Raw genomic sequence first — 16,625 nt, 5'->3', positions numbered from 1 at the left:
TTAACTATAATTTGCATCTTGAATTTTAAAACGATGTTGAAGTTTTGGATAATTTGGTATTTTATTAGAAAAATAATCCAATCGTTATAATTTTCTTCCGTGTTAAGAATTTTAAGTTAAGTCAAAGGTTTTTCATAGCTCATTATATGAGTCATAAATGGTCAACATTTCATTGCATTCGGTTCATTAAATCCGGAGATATACCAGCTCAAAGTTGGCTATCGGATAATTATACCTTTTTCAAGAATCTTTGTAACTTTTTGGAGAATAGCCCGATCTTTTCCAAATTAGGACCACTGATACACAACTAGTTGATGAACCTACAGTAAAAATTTGAGAATATTTGATGCACTTTTCGAAAAGTTACAGCTTTTTGAACATTTTTTAAAAAAGTAAAATTTTACCTGTCCCGATCATTTTGTCTATCCCCTGTAGGAACTTGGGGGACCACAGCTATGTCCAGAAGTTGTTGATAGGATTCCTGCAGAACACATTCACAAATGTATACTAAAATTCTTCCAACTATTCTGCCCCCACTCGCATAACAGTCCCATTTGCAAAAACTAGGAATTGAGGAAACAGTGTTTCAAGCTTGAGAACTTGTTTCCATGTAAAATTTTGAAAAACCTTCATAACTTGACAAACATTTCAATCATCTCGAAACTTTCACAGATTGCTTTGCACCTCAATACGTAACTGGGAAAAATATTACGTTTAATAGAAAATTGTTCAGTTTTGTGTGGCAAGGTACACAAATTCGTGATGGGACTGTTTTGTGGGTACTTTTAATATGGGATGCTCATGATTTGGTATTTTTTTTCGCACATTGACATAAAAATCCTTAAATAAACATAAAAATTTTCATTATGGGATTTAAAAGTACGTTGAAAATGATGACTATTCATAACATTACATTAACTCAAAAGTGATGAAAAGTCAAATGGGACTAATATGCGAGTGAGGGCAGCATTCATACTAGGACTCCTCTGAGAATGGTAGCTGGAATTTGTCCAGGAGTTCCTGATACGATTCCTCTAGAAGAACCTCCTGGGATTTCTCCAAGAATTTCTTCAAGAATTCTTTAAGGAGTGACTCCAGAGATTTTTTTTTCCAAGAATTCCTTCTAAAATACCTCCAGAAATAGGTACCTTTTCCTATTCGGATTTCTTCCATGTATTCCTGCTAGGATTCTTCCAAGAATGCCTGCTGAAGTAGCCCCATGAATTCCTTCTATATGATTCCTCTTGAAATTCCAACTGTGATTCTTCTAGTTATTCCTGCTTGTTATTCCTGCTTGCGCCTTCTGGGATTTATCTAGCAATTCCTTATGCGATGCTTCCAGGATTTCCTCCTGATACTTCAACAGAAGTTTTTTCCATGTATTCCTCCGTAAACTCCTTCAAAAATTTCCTGAATTTCTCCGGTGATTTCTGTGGAAATTTGACCAGGAATTACTGATGGAATTTGTGGAGAGCTTTTTTCAGGAATTTCACTAGAGATTTACCCAAGAGCTCCTATAGGGATTCTTTTAGGACTTTTAATTGAGGTTCCTTAAGATTTTTGGGGGGATTCGTCCAGCGATTCCTAAAATCAGATCATCAATGTGTGTTTACGGTGCGGATGATCTCTTGCTAATCTTCGTTTTTATCGGTACAGAACAAATTACAAAGTAGCCGCTCAGCTTCCATCTGATCAAACTTCAGCAACGTAGAGGTAAACTACGTTGAACGATTCAACGTTAATGGTAAATGAGTCAAGGAATTTCTCGATAATTAAAACTGTAACTAATCATTACACTTTCATTTGTTTTTCGTTTATTTTCAACTAGGTACAGAATTTTGCGTTTATAATGCCTCGTTTTTTTTTTAACAAATTTGGTGTACTTATCATTGATACTGCTGTATTCGGCATTATCCATCCACCGTGTTCATCCGTCCGCCCGACTAGTAGTAGTAGTAGCGATAAATCAGTTCCAACAATCTAACGCGCACAAACCGCGGTATCAAAAAGTATTAAGTGTTTGTATGTATGTATATAGGAGCTAATATTCCTAAATAAGCATAACGGTAATAGCCACAGTTAGCGCTAGGTTTGCTTTTCTTTGCTATTGTGCTAATATATAGTAAGTTAGTATTGCATTGATTTCCGTTCTAAACATAGTTACTGAAACTTCCCGTCGAATCATACTTGCAGAGTAAGCGTCCGTTCATCGGTGTCCGGTCACAAGCGGAAGAACTGTTACGGTCGCCATGTACAGTACGAACTATTACGTAATCCTTTCGTGTGTCTTTGTCCCTGGAACAGTTTCATCGAACCAAAGCGATACAATTTCCCTTATACTCGCGATGTTGCTAAATTATTTTGAACGCTACTGTACGTCCGGGCAATATTGAATGGAGAAACTAGTCCACGACACAGGAAACCCTCGGAGCCTCTGAGATCCACCTACGAGTCGCCTGGACTCGGTTGTCTTGTTTTACACGCCCGCTAAATTGTAATTAAAGCTACCGTTTCGGTTGTGTTTTATTATTATCCAATGTAAGAAATAACGCTCTCTAAATCCGATTGTGTAATAATCGTTGATCAACAGATAAAGCAATCCACTTTGGCCACATTCAAACTATTTTCGGCTGCACGAACAACTCACGTGTTGCCAATTACGAAAGCTTTGCAGTTTTGCACTAAGAACAGTAAAGTTGTGTGTCTTTATTTTAGATTTGCTTCATTTCCAAAAGCTCACTTTTGTGTACATTTGAACTGTCGTGTCGTGGTCACATTGTGTTTGTGTGTAGAACATTGCATTTGTTTCGTTCACTTTATGGCTTTCATATTACTTTTTTTTTCTTAAGTGTCAAGTTTGCAGCAGTAAGATTACATTCAAGTAGATGTACTTTCTCAAAATATTATGTAAATATATGTATATATCTGCTCTTTCTGGAAATCACGATATTAATTTAAACGTTGGCACTAGTCTATGCCATTCCGCGTTGTTTGGTATGAATCTGGAGAAACTAACACGGCCAACAGGGTTACGGTCGATGTTTGTTCCACAAATTGTATTGAACTGATGTTTGCGTGCAAAAGCTGCACGAATTGTACACGATTGCCTCACCAATGATAGCATGATAGTAGTAACAGGTATTAGTAGGAGTTGGTTTCTGTGGGAGGTAAGTATTGCAAAAAGTGTGTGAACAAGGAGGAGAGCTAGAGAGATGCCTAAGGTCATTCGAAACCTTCTTATCGATACATCATGACGTCCGTGCTTTGGTACATGCACATGTAGGCATCACAGAGTAGTCGCTTGGCATGCTCAGGTAGCATCTTGTCGTTGACGGCCGTCTCGTTCAGCTGCCGGGCACCTTCGTCGGAAAGCCACTGAGGCAGATCGGGTACCGGGATCATCTCCGGAATGTTGTAGCCATTTTGTTCACCTGAAACGGACATTGCAACAAGTTACGGAAATTGTTTCATATCAATGAAAATTTTACAATTAAATGTTAGTTTTTTTGTACGATAAAATGAGTTTCTCAGAGTGGCTACAGATTCGGGAAATGCGGGCAAAAATCGGGAACTGAAATTCATCGGGAATAGGTATGTGGGAATAAGTCGGGAGTTTTATTTATGATCGGGATTTTTTAAATTAATGTATAACGCCTTCAAAATGTAAAACCAAACCTATAGATTTCGCACATTACTCATTTCAAATCCAGATTTGAAGACACAATTTCAAGAGCCTCAGGAGAAATTGCAAAATCCAAGCGGGCTAGTGCTCTCAAAGTGAACCTCAATTTTTATTTTAGAAAAGTTGTCAATTTCCACAAAACAGGAATTTTTCACAGGAATTTTGAGAAGCTGCAATATTTTTTTTAAATTCTGATTTTTTTAAGTAACTCCCGATGCCAGTTTCGCTACAAATTTTCCTAGAGTTTTGCTATGAATCTCCAGCGAGACCTCAAAACCCCCTTTCCATATACCTACGTAATAATAAATTATGTGTTTCGGATTATTATTTTTAGTCCGGTGGTTTGTTTATGAGCCTGTAAATATTATGGAATTTCATTTTTCCTAATAATTATTTGTAAACTCAATTTGGATAGAAGTATATCCTGATTAGTTCAGTAGAGTATGTGAGAAAATATAACAAGAGATTTAGGGTGCCTGTACCAATTATGGCACTACCCAAGGAAAATTATTACTACAAAAATAACGAGAAGACCAACGAATGTCATCAATATGTTAAAAGATAGCTTAGTTTCTATACTTTACAGGAAAAATATAGGAAAGAGCCAAAACTACTTTTAATATTTATTACAGCGTGTGCCAATGATAAGAACCTTCCCAAGTAACAATGGTAGCTGAACAGTGAGAATCATAGCTGAACAATGGTTGGTTAATGGTGTCAATAGCTGAATAAGCTGGAAGCAATAGTTGAATAGTAGTTTGTTGGGTGTACAGTCAGGTCTTTTTTTACGCGGTTTTCATTTACGCGGCCGCGTAAATGAAAACTCCATATAAAAAAAAATTCATCGTCTTATTTTTGCATGATTCGTCGAGAAATGGTGAGACTTTTTTTACGCGGTTTTTCGAATTTTGAACTGAGTTTTTTTTTACGCGGTACGTATCCCCCGCGTAAAAAAACCTGACTGTATAACGTATCTCTTGTACAGCCTATCGTATGCTGAATATGATACTCAATAGAAGATTATCCATCTGTGCTACATTTCTTTAGTCAGCTTATCTTCAATATTGATGGTTTAGCATTAAATAAAGTAAATATATAAAAAAAAACAACAGAAATGGCACTTAGTACCACCACTTAACCCTCTAATACCCAAATTTTTGATTTTGATCTAAATATCATTTTTCGTCATCTAAAATCGATTTAAACATGTTTTGGAAGATGATTCTTTTTAATTCTCGATTTCGTGAATTTCAGTTTTTGATTTTTCTAATTTTTATTTTTGAACATTCCCACACTTTTATATTTTTTCTGGAAGCCTATTTGGGGTACGGATTTTTTGAGATGAAAACATTTTGAGATTTTATGATTATTGTTGAAATATTTTTATTTTTAATTTTTTTCATGAAAAATTTTATTTTCCGTGTAATTTTAAGGAAAATAATTTTAGAGTGTATTCGATTCCCTTAAACTATTAAACTAGGATAGAATGATTTGGGAAAATTTTAAAATATGTTAATTGTAGCGATTCAAAGCAAAATAAACAATGACTTCTGAAAGGTGACTAAAACATCAATTTTTCAATGATTTTAAAAAAATGTAAGTATGCTTCAAAATACACCAAAAATTATTTTGAGATATACAAAACAGTCCTAAATATCAGCCAAAAATATAAAAATTTTGATTTACCACGAAAGAAAAATTACAAAAATGCTCAAACTATACCCCGTCTAAAGGCGGGATTGGGTATTAGAGGGTTAAAAAATACTAGAGGAATGTGAGAAAATGTTATTTTCGAAAAACATAGAAAAATGATTTTGTCCTCTCCGATCATCAAACGCTGGATTTCATAACTGCAGCAGAAGCCACCATATCGAAAAGCAATCTGCACGGAATATGCAAATGATACAGTATCGCTTGATTAAATATTTTTATTTGAATAATTGTAAGGCATCAATGATATCCCTAGTGTTAAACAATTACCAGTTACGTGGGCAGTGAAGGTGGTGGTTCGTGATGCGCAACTTGATGTGCCGGCGGAAGAGGAAATCGATTGTTTGTCAGATGTACTCGTCCTTAATCGAACTTCCACAATGAACCAACAAGAGAATCATAGAAATTGCCAATTCAGCATAATAAAGGGCGAACACGATGAAATTGCCACACAGAAAATATTGTATAACTTTTGATTGCGTTCGCCAAAATAGCTAATTTTTTTACCATGAATAGTATATTACGTGTAGCTAATACCATAAAATTTTCATTAAAATCGGTTGAGTATTGGCGGAGATATCGTTGAAACAAGGAAATTGCCACTTGAGAATCTTGTGCAAACAAACATTTTGGAAAATATCACTTTTTTGCCGTTTCAACGCTGGCGCCAAAAATACTGAACCGATTTCAATGAAAATTTTTATGTACGTTTGTCAAAATTTCATTCAATTTGATCATGCCGTTAAAAAGTTATAGCCATACATGTCGCACTATGTCACAATAAGCAGATGTGGTTTTTGGTATAGTGAAATTCAAACTGCTCTTACTTTGAAAGTACTCAACAAAAATGGTTGAAATTTTCACTGTAAACAGTTTAACACAACAATTTTACACTGTCAAAGTTTTATAAAAATCGGGACAGTGTTACCAGTTCTACAGTCAAAATAGTGCACGCGGAACTAAAAATGGTCAAAAAGTACCAAATAGTCAAAATTTACCTTGAAGCGATTTGAGCTTTTTATATTTACTAGAAAAAGTACTGAACCGATTTCGATCAAATTTTTACCACTTAATTGATACTATGTTAAGAATATCGAGTGAAATTTTCAAACGTTTTGATAAAGTAACAAAAAAGTTATAGCCTAAGTAATTTTTTGAAATGGGTGCACAAATTTTCTAAAATCTCATTTTTTTGATATCGACAATATATGCGCCAATACCCAACCGATTTTAATGAAAATTTTATGGTACTAGCTACACATAATATACTATTTATGGTCAAAAAATTAGCTATTTTGACGAACGCAATCAAAAGTTATACAATATTTTCTGTGTGGCAATTTCATCGTGTTCGCCCTTTATTAGGCATCAAGCACTAAAAGATCTCTTACGGATTATAAAACACCAATTACTGCCGGTGGAAGCATAATTGTCTCATGTGCATTTTTGCAAATATTAAGATTTTGCAGCCCATGACCATGTATCATGGTGTACTATCATATAGGGAAATAAAAATAAGTAGTTTGTTCAGAAAATTGTTGAAAAATACAAGGCCGATTTGTAACATTCTAAAAAGTGGACGCATAAGCGTCACGTTTCATTGAATTCTATCCACGCCTTAGTAGTATTTTAAGGATATTTACCTGTTTTTTTTTATTCATTTTGCGTAACTTTACCAGAGAATCACGATTATCAAAATCGAGAAGCACTGAACTGTAAACAAAGCAATGATGTGTTGACAGCTAATGTATGCGTTCATATCCAGCTTATTCAACCTTGGCACAACCATTGTTCAAAGCTGTTCAACCTTTAATCAGACATGGCAGGATATAACTTGTTCTCCCACGAATCACTAAGCCCGTACCATTCCAGGTGGAGCAGATGCTAAGGTAAGTGACTATGAATCAATGCACCCAAGTTCGATTCTCAATTATAATAAATATTTATATATTTCTCTTTCAGCCACTATGAACTGTATCCTACATCTACGTCTACAAGAGTCTAATGGTACCGTGACCGCGCCTAATTCCAATCAGCTTTTAATTCCGTTCACACGAATCGAAACACCGAGTATTAGCCGAAATTGTCGCAAATATTTAGCAAATTGGTTTTTGTAATTTTCAATAAGTATGTCCACGCCAGAATATAATCAAAAAGGTAAAGGGTTTCTTGTGTATTAATGTGAAAATACATTAAATGCCATTAATTATCCAATCGGCCGCCATTGTACTTATTTTTCTTTTGCGGACCTATGAATTGCATTAATTTATACATTTAATGTATTTTCATTTAAATATTAACAAAATCAATCAAAATAGCACCAAAGCAGAACAATAAAGGACATATTTTTATAAATTTAACATCAAATCAACTTTTCGGAGAAGACTCCTGATGCTAGAAATGAAAAAGGCACATGACCGGAATTAGGAAACTACAGGTTGTACTTGCTCCTAATTCCAATCACCATGTAAATCCAAAGGAAACTATGAAAAAATCTGCAGTACAATCGAAACAACCAACTCCAGCATCAGACAAGGCTTGACGATTGATGTTTGGTTCATATCATTTATTGGTAACCCCAGCTAGCAAGCATAAATTGTGGTGTCGTAGGTTTAAAATTTATAGATGACGTCAAACCCGACATAAACCTATCATTGACCTTTTTTTTTATTTTGGTCTCCAAACCCAACATAGACCCAACAGTTATGCGATGTGGGCCCAACATTGGTCCAACATTCGATAAAATTTGACCCGACTTTGACGCGACATTCGACACTGTTTCAGTCTGGTGGAATTTTGTAGTTTTCCCAGAAAGCTCTCAAAACGCAACAATATTAAAACAATCCAATGTTATTACTTCAAATTATTATTGAACTAACATGTTTTGATAAGTAAATACATGTATTTCGACATATAAAATATAAATATAACTATAACAACCTATGTTAATATGATTATTTTGTCAACTTGATAATTACTTAGAGTGACCGGAATTAGGAACACAAGTGAACGGAATTAGGATCATACTGATTGGAATAAGGAACAACAACTTGTTTTAAATAGCGGCCATTTTCAAAATAAGTGGAGTGCTTGCAACCTTGATTATATTTTTCTAGCAGTATAGAGACATAATGAAACAGCGTTGCACAATTACAGTCACTAAATGCAGAACATGTATTTTCTACAGCTATTAGATTTAGTTCATCGCCTTAAGTGAACGGAATTAGGTACAGTCACGGTAATTCTGGCTAAAACTCTTTGTTAGTGCTGCATAAGTGATGATTAATTTCTGAATCAAAGATGATTAAGCGACTCCAATGCCTCATCTGATCCTTATCTGTTCTATAAATTATTCCCATTCTGGATATAAGCGCTTCTTCAACCTTAATTCAGCCACCCGGAGAGCTTAAATCAACTAAATGTTGAATAAAATCACCAAAATTAGATGTTTAAGAGCTGAACAAACGATAACAGTTCTTTTGCACAGCTTTTGTTCAAATTAAGGCTGATTTACACAAGCTACAGAAGCGCAACATAAAATTGTTACCTGGGTTGTACCAGTTATGGTTACAAGTGTAGAATTAGCTATAAGTTAAAATACATGTTAATAAAAACAAAAAAAGTTATGGTTACATTTTTTTTACTTCGGTTCCTTTTCGCACTATTTGTATGCATTTCTTATGGGATTAGCAATAACAGGCAGGGTTGAAAAAATCAAATTCAATTGAATGACATTTTGCTGAACTGAATGCTTCAGGCATTCATTTTCAGCTCCGCTGTGAGATACTTGAAAGTGATCACAGAAAAACTCAACTACTTTGTGGACGTAATGACTCCACCATAATCAACACACGCTCTGCGCTGATGGATGCTTCATGTCAACAACGGCCGCATGAATGCGGCCCATAAGCAAGCGTGGTGAATTTTCTCTTTTGAGTGCCAATGACAGGGAAAATGTTAATATTGAATCTCGCCGTCGCTACGATGTGAGCGACGAGAGAATTTTTATTCTCTTCTCACCCGCCTCCGTGAAGGAAAGAGGCTTTAACGTCAGAAGCGGTGTGGTGAAAAGACAAAAACAAAAACTCACGTTCGTTGCATGCTTTCATTTTTTTGCAACCCTGATAACAGGTACACAAAGGCGAAAAAGGGTGCAAGGAAGCCGAAATTTTAAGGAAAATGATTCATTGTTACCATAATTTGAGCAAAATGTGGAGTTTAAATGAGTACAACCATCTTTTGTGAACGTGATCTGTTGTTCACGATTTTTTTCTTGTTTACATCGTTAAAGGGTGAAAATCAACTATGGTGAATAATTGGTACTGTACACCCTCATTCTTGTTTAAATCAGTAGACCATTTGATTTTGCTGGCTTAAACGGGAATGTGAACGATTTACGTTCGAAAGTGGATTCGATCGAAAACAAGAATAAGGATGATAGCCATAATAGGAGCACTTACTCTTTTCAGTACTTTTTCAATGAATTTCTTCTAAGAAGAACGAAATTCCTTAGAGAATTTCAACAAAAATCGCTCCCGACCATTCTGCTTACGTACATCAAGAATTCCGCCCTTCACTTGCTTAGAATTCCTGGGTTAGCGTAAAAATCCCTATAAGGAATTCACCTAGAGTATTTCAGTTATCCGACTAGATTTTTATTGAATTTCCTAAACATTTTTTTAAAAATTTCACAGAAAATCTTTTGGGAATCCTGACACATATAACTTCAAGCATGGGCTTACGTTACAAGACCTCCAAAATAAGAAGCAAATTTCAAGCATATGCTTATATGTATATTGTAAACTAGTAGTGTGTGTCATTGATAAATAAAAAAAATCTAATGACTCATACCTTATCTGAAAGGCTTCATCGAAACAAGAAAACGTCTCTATGGGATGAAAACTCTATAAAGTTATAAAAAGTACTAGAAGAAAACACATGGTTTTCCACGAACCTGATTATCCTATTAAAATAAACAATTTATATAACAGATAATGCCATGAAAAAAATTTTTAACTACTTTTTTTTCTCCCCGTACTTTTTACTAACTTTTTTATCCCAGTATAGGGTGCGGGCACCGGTTTTGGCCAGTCTAAGGGAAATCATTTTTATAAAAATAACCAATAATCCTATGAAAACAACCAATGCGTCAAAAGAAAGGTTTCAATCTATATTTTGAAGGAAAAATGCAGAAATCAAGCCAATACTTGATTTTTGTATTAAAAGTGGCACTGGCCAAAATAGAAGCACTGCCGCAGTTTTGGCCATATTCTTAAGTTTGGTTTCTATTTTGGCCAATCACGTGTATTTCTTATGGGAGTGGCCAAATTAAAAGCACCCTGGCCAAAACAGATATATGGGAGCAGATTTTTTAAGGAAATATATTTTTTTCTTCCAGTTTTTAATCAAAATGTGTGGTTTTCACAGCTGTAATCATCATATTGTATTAGAATCTACTAGTAAAAAATAAATTTACGCCGATTTAGATCGCAACAGGCTCAATACCGCACTATGGCCAAAACTCCGGACTGGCCAAAACTGAAGCTTCTACCCTATATGTAATTATCACCGCATATACCGTTAATGTACCAGCAGCCGCTCTTGACCCAATAGCCGCTCACTGATGTAAAATTCAAGTTTTCATGCATAAATACACTCTTTTTGATGCGAATATTCTTGGACAATATCAATTAAATAAGAACAAAGTCATTTTATGCAACATTTACCGAATAACATAAAACTTTTTGAGCGGCAATTCTGCTATTCTATTCTGCTATTCTGCTATTCTGCTATTATCAACGCATCCCCTGGTTTTCGCCCATCTGCGTTGTCTTTTCACTAGGCAATACGTCTACCAATTGATGTTTATGGGCTTGCCGGACCAAGTCATGTAGCTAAGCCAAACACCCCACCTACAACTGTTGGGTAGGCACCATTGTCCCGCCCACTGGTCTTTTACAGCTAGTTGTAGGTGCATGTGTGCGTGTAAGTATTGGTGTATATGTGTTAGTGTTGGTGTATTGTAGGCGCCAACTCGTTCTAATCCACTCTGATTGCTAACACTCTATTGAACCATTACCCTTAAATCTGGCAATCTATGAAATAGAATGACTTAAGCGCCTGTACATAATAGTCAGTTAATCAAACAAGGAATATTAGTATTAAAGCGAAGATACAATGAAGCAACGCCCCGAATCTCGAGAGCACAAACCCCAAGAACCAAATGACAGGCTGCGCGAACAGTCGATCGACAGGCCACCACCAGTGAATAACCAATCGAGCAAACCCTCCAGCACAAACTGCCTCCAGCTCTCACGACCAGCGCCCAACAAATCCGAGGCACCGCCCAGCCAAAGCTTCACCTTAAAACCAAAATCTAGATTGCAGAGCACAATACTTCCCAAGTAACCACGCAGCTCGGGCCGCAAATCACGCACAACACGTCACAAATAAGACAAACACTACCCCGCCCGTACAACCGAAACCGATCTGGGGTAGAGAAGGGCCTCTTTCCACTCCAACCCGGACTCAACTGCACCCACAGGATAGCGCACCCCACACACACACACTGCACTCTTGCATCCATCACGACCCGAGCCGCACGGTCACCTGGGTTGCTTCTATCTGCATGACCTCACCCAACCCGTAACGCAGAGTTTAAATCCCTCTCTTGCATTACAAAGCAGTCCCTATTCCCAAAGTTTGTGCGTGGTATAAATGAGATTATAAAGCTGAAGAAATCGTCACCAACACAACCACCAACAATGAGCACTCAATGGTGTCGGCCTTATCAACGACGACCTCTTCCAGTCCCAAACCCAATTATCCCACACTACCCAAGTAATCACCCTGCTGAAGCCGTATGCACCGCACGCACAAAGCAAACACACACCGACACACACCACTCCACACAAACCACCAAGGCCGAACAAAAGCGGAAAGCGGTGCCACCACTGCTGAATCACGACTTTTTCAGTATAATTAAGCAATAGTAGATCCATTCCCCGACCCTATTCAGCCCTAACGGTCCATAGCAATGCCTGTCAATATATGCGCCTCACACATGCAACCCCTGCACCCTAACAGTATGGTCACTTGGGTATCCCTGGGTTTTTGGCATGATGGTCAGGGATCACAGCTTACGACCTGTAGACATGATGATTTCTCAATAGTTTCAAGCTCTTTCGGACCTTCCGCTATAGAAGACCATCATGGCTAGCGGTGTTATAAAACTTTTTGAGCGGCAATTGGATCTAAAAAATCTGGAGTTAATTTCATGTGCTCACGAAAAAAAAAGTAAGGAAGTGTCGTAAAATCTGCTAATTTTAGTACACAGTAACAGTGTATTTAATCAACAAGTTGTGAGTGTATACATTGTGCAGAAAAAATAAATGACTTAAATTTGTTTGTGAGCGGAATCAGGACAACTTTGATCTCACACCAACTTTAACAAAATCGTACTTCTATGAAAAATTGTACATTAGACTTAATTTATACCTGATTGTGGTACTTAGATTGAACTAACATAAAATGCAAAAGCATTACAAATTGGCTCAACAACAGTCATTCCATAGACGATGTTTTTCTACGAAAGTAACCTTAGATGAGCGGAATCTGGTACACTGACGATGTTATATTTCTTATTGTTTCGCTTAGACTTTTCAGATTAGATTGTGATCCATTACATAGGATTACATGGGATGGACCACATCCCTTGCCACATCCTATACATTTTTCTCCATTCTCCTTTGTTTTGATGTTTTTAACGTCTAAAAATAAGTACCTGTCCTAGTATCACAGGGACACTGTATTTTTTCAGAAATTTTACAAATTCACTCAAAAGTTCGAATTCTTTAATGTTTTACAAGCTCCATAGGTATATAAAGAAAAGTTGTGAAAATTAAAAATCAATGCGGGAATTTGAATGTTGATTGTGTGGCCGTCCTGGGAATACATGGGTACGTAAGGATGGATCATTATAACTTTGTAAATACAAATCGTATAAGTTTGTATTCGTCCTCTACTCTTTAATACACTAGTTAGTTATGCTAAAAGTCGATAAAAAGATCGTTACATACAAAATATGATGTTAAACAAGCAGTTTTAAAAAGTTACCGATTTTGCGTCGTGAAAAAAGTACGGGGCAAGATGGGTCACCTTTTAAGTAATTCACATTTTCTCAACGAAAAACGGCAATATATAAGATTTGTTCCGTATTCATATATGCTCCATATCAATACTGAGTAAACAAGAGCTACTAGTAAACATTTTATAAATTGATTTGGAAAATAAAAAACTTTACGGTTTGTGTGATCCTGAGACGACTTGAAAATCGATGTTTTCACTAAAAAAATTATCATAATTTTATGTTATAATTTTAGGTGTTCATTCCGCTTGACTAACCCTCGAGCGATCGCGCTGTTGTATTTTGTACAACACGTTGAAAAAATCTCGCTTTTTGTACTCAGCATTAGTGTGGTGCTGACGCAGGTAGTCAACCGCGCGAGTTACGGAAGGTTAAAGTGAGTTATGAGATAATCTTGTAATAAAAAATAAATAGCTTTTGAATACTTCAAGAATACGCTCAAAATTGAAGGTGACCCATCTTGCCCCGCGGTTGTTTATATGGAGATTATATGAAATGCATCGCATAAGAAAAATGGCTAAAAACCATTTTATTTTTTATTTTCAATGAGAGGGAATAATTTTTCAATCAATACCCTAAACTTTTGTATAATTAAGCTGGTCACCTAACAAAATTATTAACATAATCAAAACATGAGTAATGCGCTCGAAAATAGCACTGACTCATCTTGCCCCGCCGCACCCTACATTACGAATACAAACGTTTGGCATAATGAACTATGCTGTTAACGTGAAAAGTGATTTTCTCTGATCTGTAAATAATTCAACCAAAAAACCTACCTTTCCTGTCCGCCATCGAATCGAAGAACACCCACGGGGCATCCGCACCGGCACCGGCCTTCACGAACGCCACATAATGAGAAGTTTCTATACACACCACGGCGAACAGTTCCATGAACAACCGTGGCACTTGACAGTGTGCGGCCATCATCTTGAAATCCTTCGGAACAATTAGGGGACTGGGCGTATGCTTCAGACGTTTCATATGTTGGTGACTCTTGTCGAGACACTCTTTACAAAATGCCGTAGCCTCCAGAGTGACTCCGCCCACCATCGACCCCATGCATTCGCGGCATTCATGTTCCGCCAGAATACCACACACGTGACACAGGCGAGGAGCTGAAATCGTCACAAGGGACATTAATCTTGAAGATAATTCCATTTACAGAGTTACTTACAATCCTCGATAATATCTGTCACGTCCAAAACCTGCGAGGGTAATATCCGAGGATACATTTTGAAGTTCTTTCCAAAACGTGGCATTTGTATTATGAGACAGGATGGAACTTCCTTCAACTTAATATTGGACGTCAGGAAGCTCTGCTCGAACAGCTGCTGCACAGATGGCAACTTCAACTGATCATCTTTCTCAACGAACAACTGATAGTAGAATGTATCCAGGCCGGAACTAAGCTGCAAATGAAAACAATACGAGTTGTAGGAATGGCATCGACGGACCTTAATTGAAATCAATCAACCTTCAGGAAAGGATCCGCTCGTAAAATCTGAGCCAGCAGACTGTTAAGGAATTCCTCCGGATCTTTTTCCTCGCTGGTGAGTCCGGTGACCGAACTAAGCCGGTCCAACAGTTGGCGTAGCTTCATCACCCTGTCGGCCCGAACAAAGTGGTTCTTGCGCAACGGATTGACTATCTCCTCCCGAAGTACCCTTTGGACTTCCTCGTACTGTGGATTATCCTGCAATTTTTTTTAGTAAGCGTTAAATATTTTCTAAGGCACCATCCATTTATTACAGTAAATTCAGCTGAGCTACCTCAGCTGCCCCTTGTTTATTAAACTCGACAACACACTCACCTCGGGTTCCCTGGGCCGAAATAACAGCGAGTCAAAAACACTCGTAAAAGTAAACATCGAAAATAAAGTTGCGTCCAAATAGCAAGAGTTGTGGTGCCCCTGAATTCCTCGGAACGGACCACAAATCGATTCCAATTCCTCCTGTTGTAAAATTTCTGCAAAATATGTAAAACACAATAAACTATGAAAACTGCCTAAGACTATTATATGCCCTGTCCACTTACTCAACGGTGCCACGGCACCCACCACGATCGGGCAGTCCACCTTGCCGAACATGTTGTTAGCATCGGACGTGGACTTGGACGTAGATGCCACAATTTTGGGCGCGGATGGAGATGTAGCCACCACGTCCTGGAAACGACGATCCTGGCTGCATTGGGCCGGATAGACAAAAATCGCCCGATTGGCTGGACATTTGAATTGCCTGAAAAGTGTAATGACAAAGTGAGTCCATAATAACCATAGATTGAAAAAATGATGCTTCTTACTTGACCCCATTGTACGACCCATCGGTGGCGCGGATGTTCGGTTCCATCGGTTCGTCTTCGAGCTCCACGCCGACCATCACCCGGGTGTTGCTGCTGCTCGTACCAGGACTGTGCAGTGGTCCGATCCAACGAATGACACCGTAAAGTTCGGCCTTTTCCACGTCGACCTCCACCATCGAGCCGACTTCGAGCAGCGGATTGTCCGGCAGTTCCTTCAACGGCGACGGTTGAATCGGAACATCCTCCGTCGTCGCTGGTGACAACGAAGCGATCGTGTGAGGTATGTTGTTGCTATTGTCGTAAGCTCCAGGCGACGAAGGTCCATCGTTCGGTTCTTCGGAAGAGGAATAATCCAGCAGAGCGTCAACATCGGTCCCGTGCAACGGAAGAGAAATAAAACGTAGAAACACGTTAGGAACGATCCTGGATAATCGCTGATACAGCAAATCCCGCAGGAGTATGATAATCCACCGGAGCGGGTGCTCCATGACTGTTAATGAATCACTGATGCGCGTAGAGATTGAAGATGTGATAAACAATGGAAACTGATGATATAAAAATTTACGCGCACTGACACTGAACATATAAACAAACACGTGGCAGTGCTGCCAAATTTTATGGTTTAATTGAAATTAAAATTAACGATTAAAAAAATCCTATAGGCAATTTAACTAAAAGCTAAAAAGCTCAGGTGGCGCTTTTCTCAAACAACTCTAGATTAAGTTTAAATAAGGGCGAAAGTCCAATTCGCCATGTCGGTCAGCAGCTGCACATCCGAAACAATCA

The 16,625-nt window shown here is 37.6% G+C and overlaps 1 protein-coding gene across 1 annotated transcript; it reads right to left on the bottom strand.

The window, feature by feature from the left end:
- Nucleotides 1-1,799: 1,799 nt before the first annotated feature.
- LOC109430170 (ubiquitin carboxyl-terminal hydrolase CYLD) lies at nt 1,800-16,173 on the bottom strand (the record flags this gene model as incomplete). Its single annotated transcript, XM_062849943.1, is given in 7 exon segments — nt 1,800-3,431; nt 14,318-14,656; nt 14,716-14,950; nt 15,016-15,234; nt 15,352-15,506; nt 15,576-15,775; nt 15,840-16,173. Coding segments are annotated over 7 exon segments (1,676 nt in total), but the record flags the coding sequence as incomplete, so codon positions are not given.
- Between the last annotated feature and the right edge of the window lie 452 nt (nt 16,174-16,625).

This window comes from Aedes albopictus, chromosome 2 (assembly GCF_035046485.1).
Source record: "Aedes albopictus strain Foshan chromosome 2, AalbF5, whole genome shotgun sequence".
In the NCBI taxonomy this organism is placed as follows: Eukaryota; Metazoa; Arthropoda; class Insecta; order Diptera; family Culicidae; genus Aedes; species Aedes albopictus.
The sequence above is the reverse complement of the archived record's forward strand: the minus strand, read 5'-3'. Positions and strand labels throughout refer to the sequence as shown.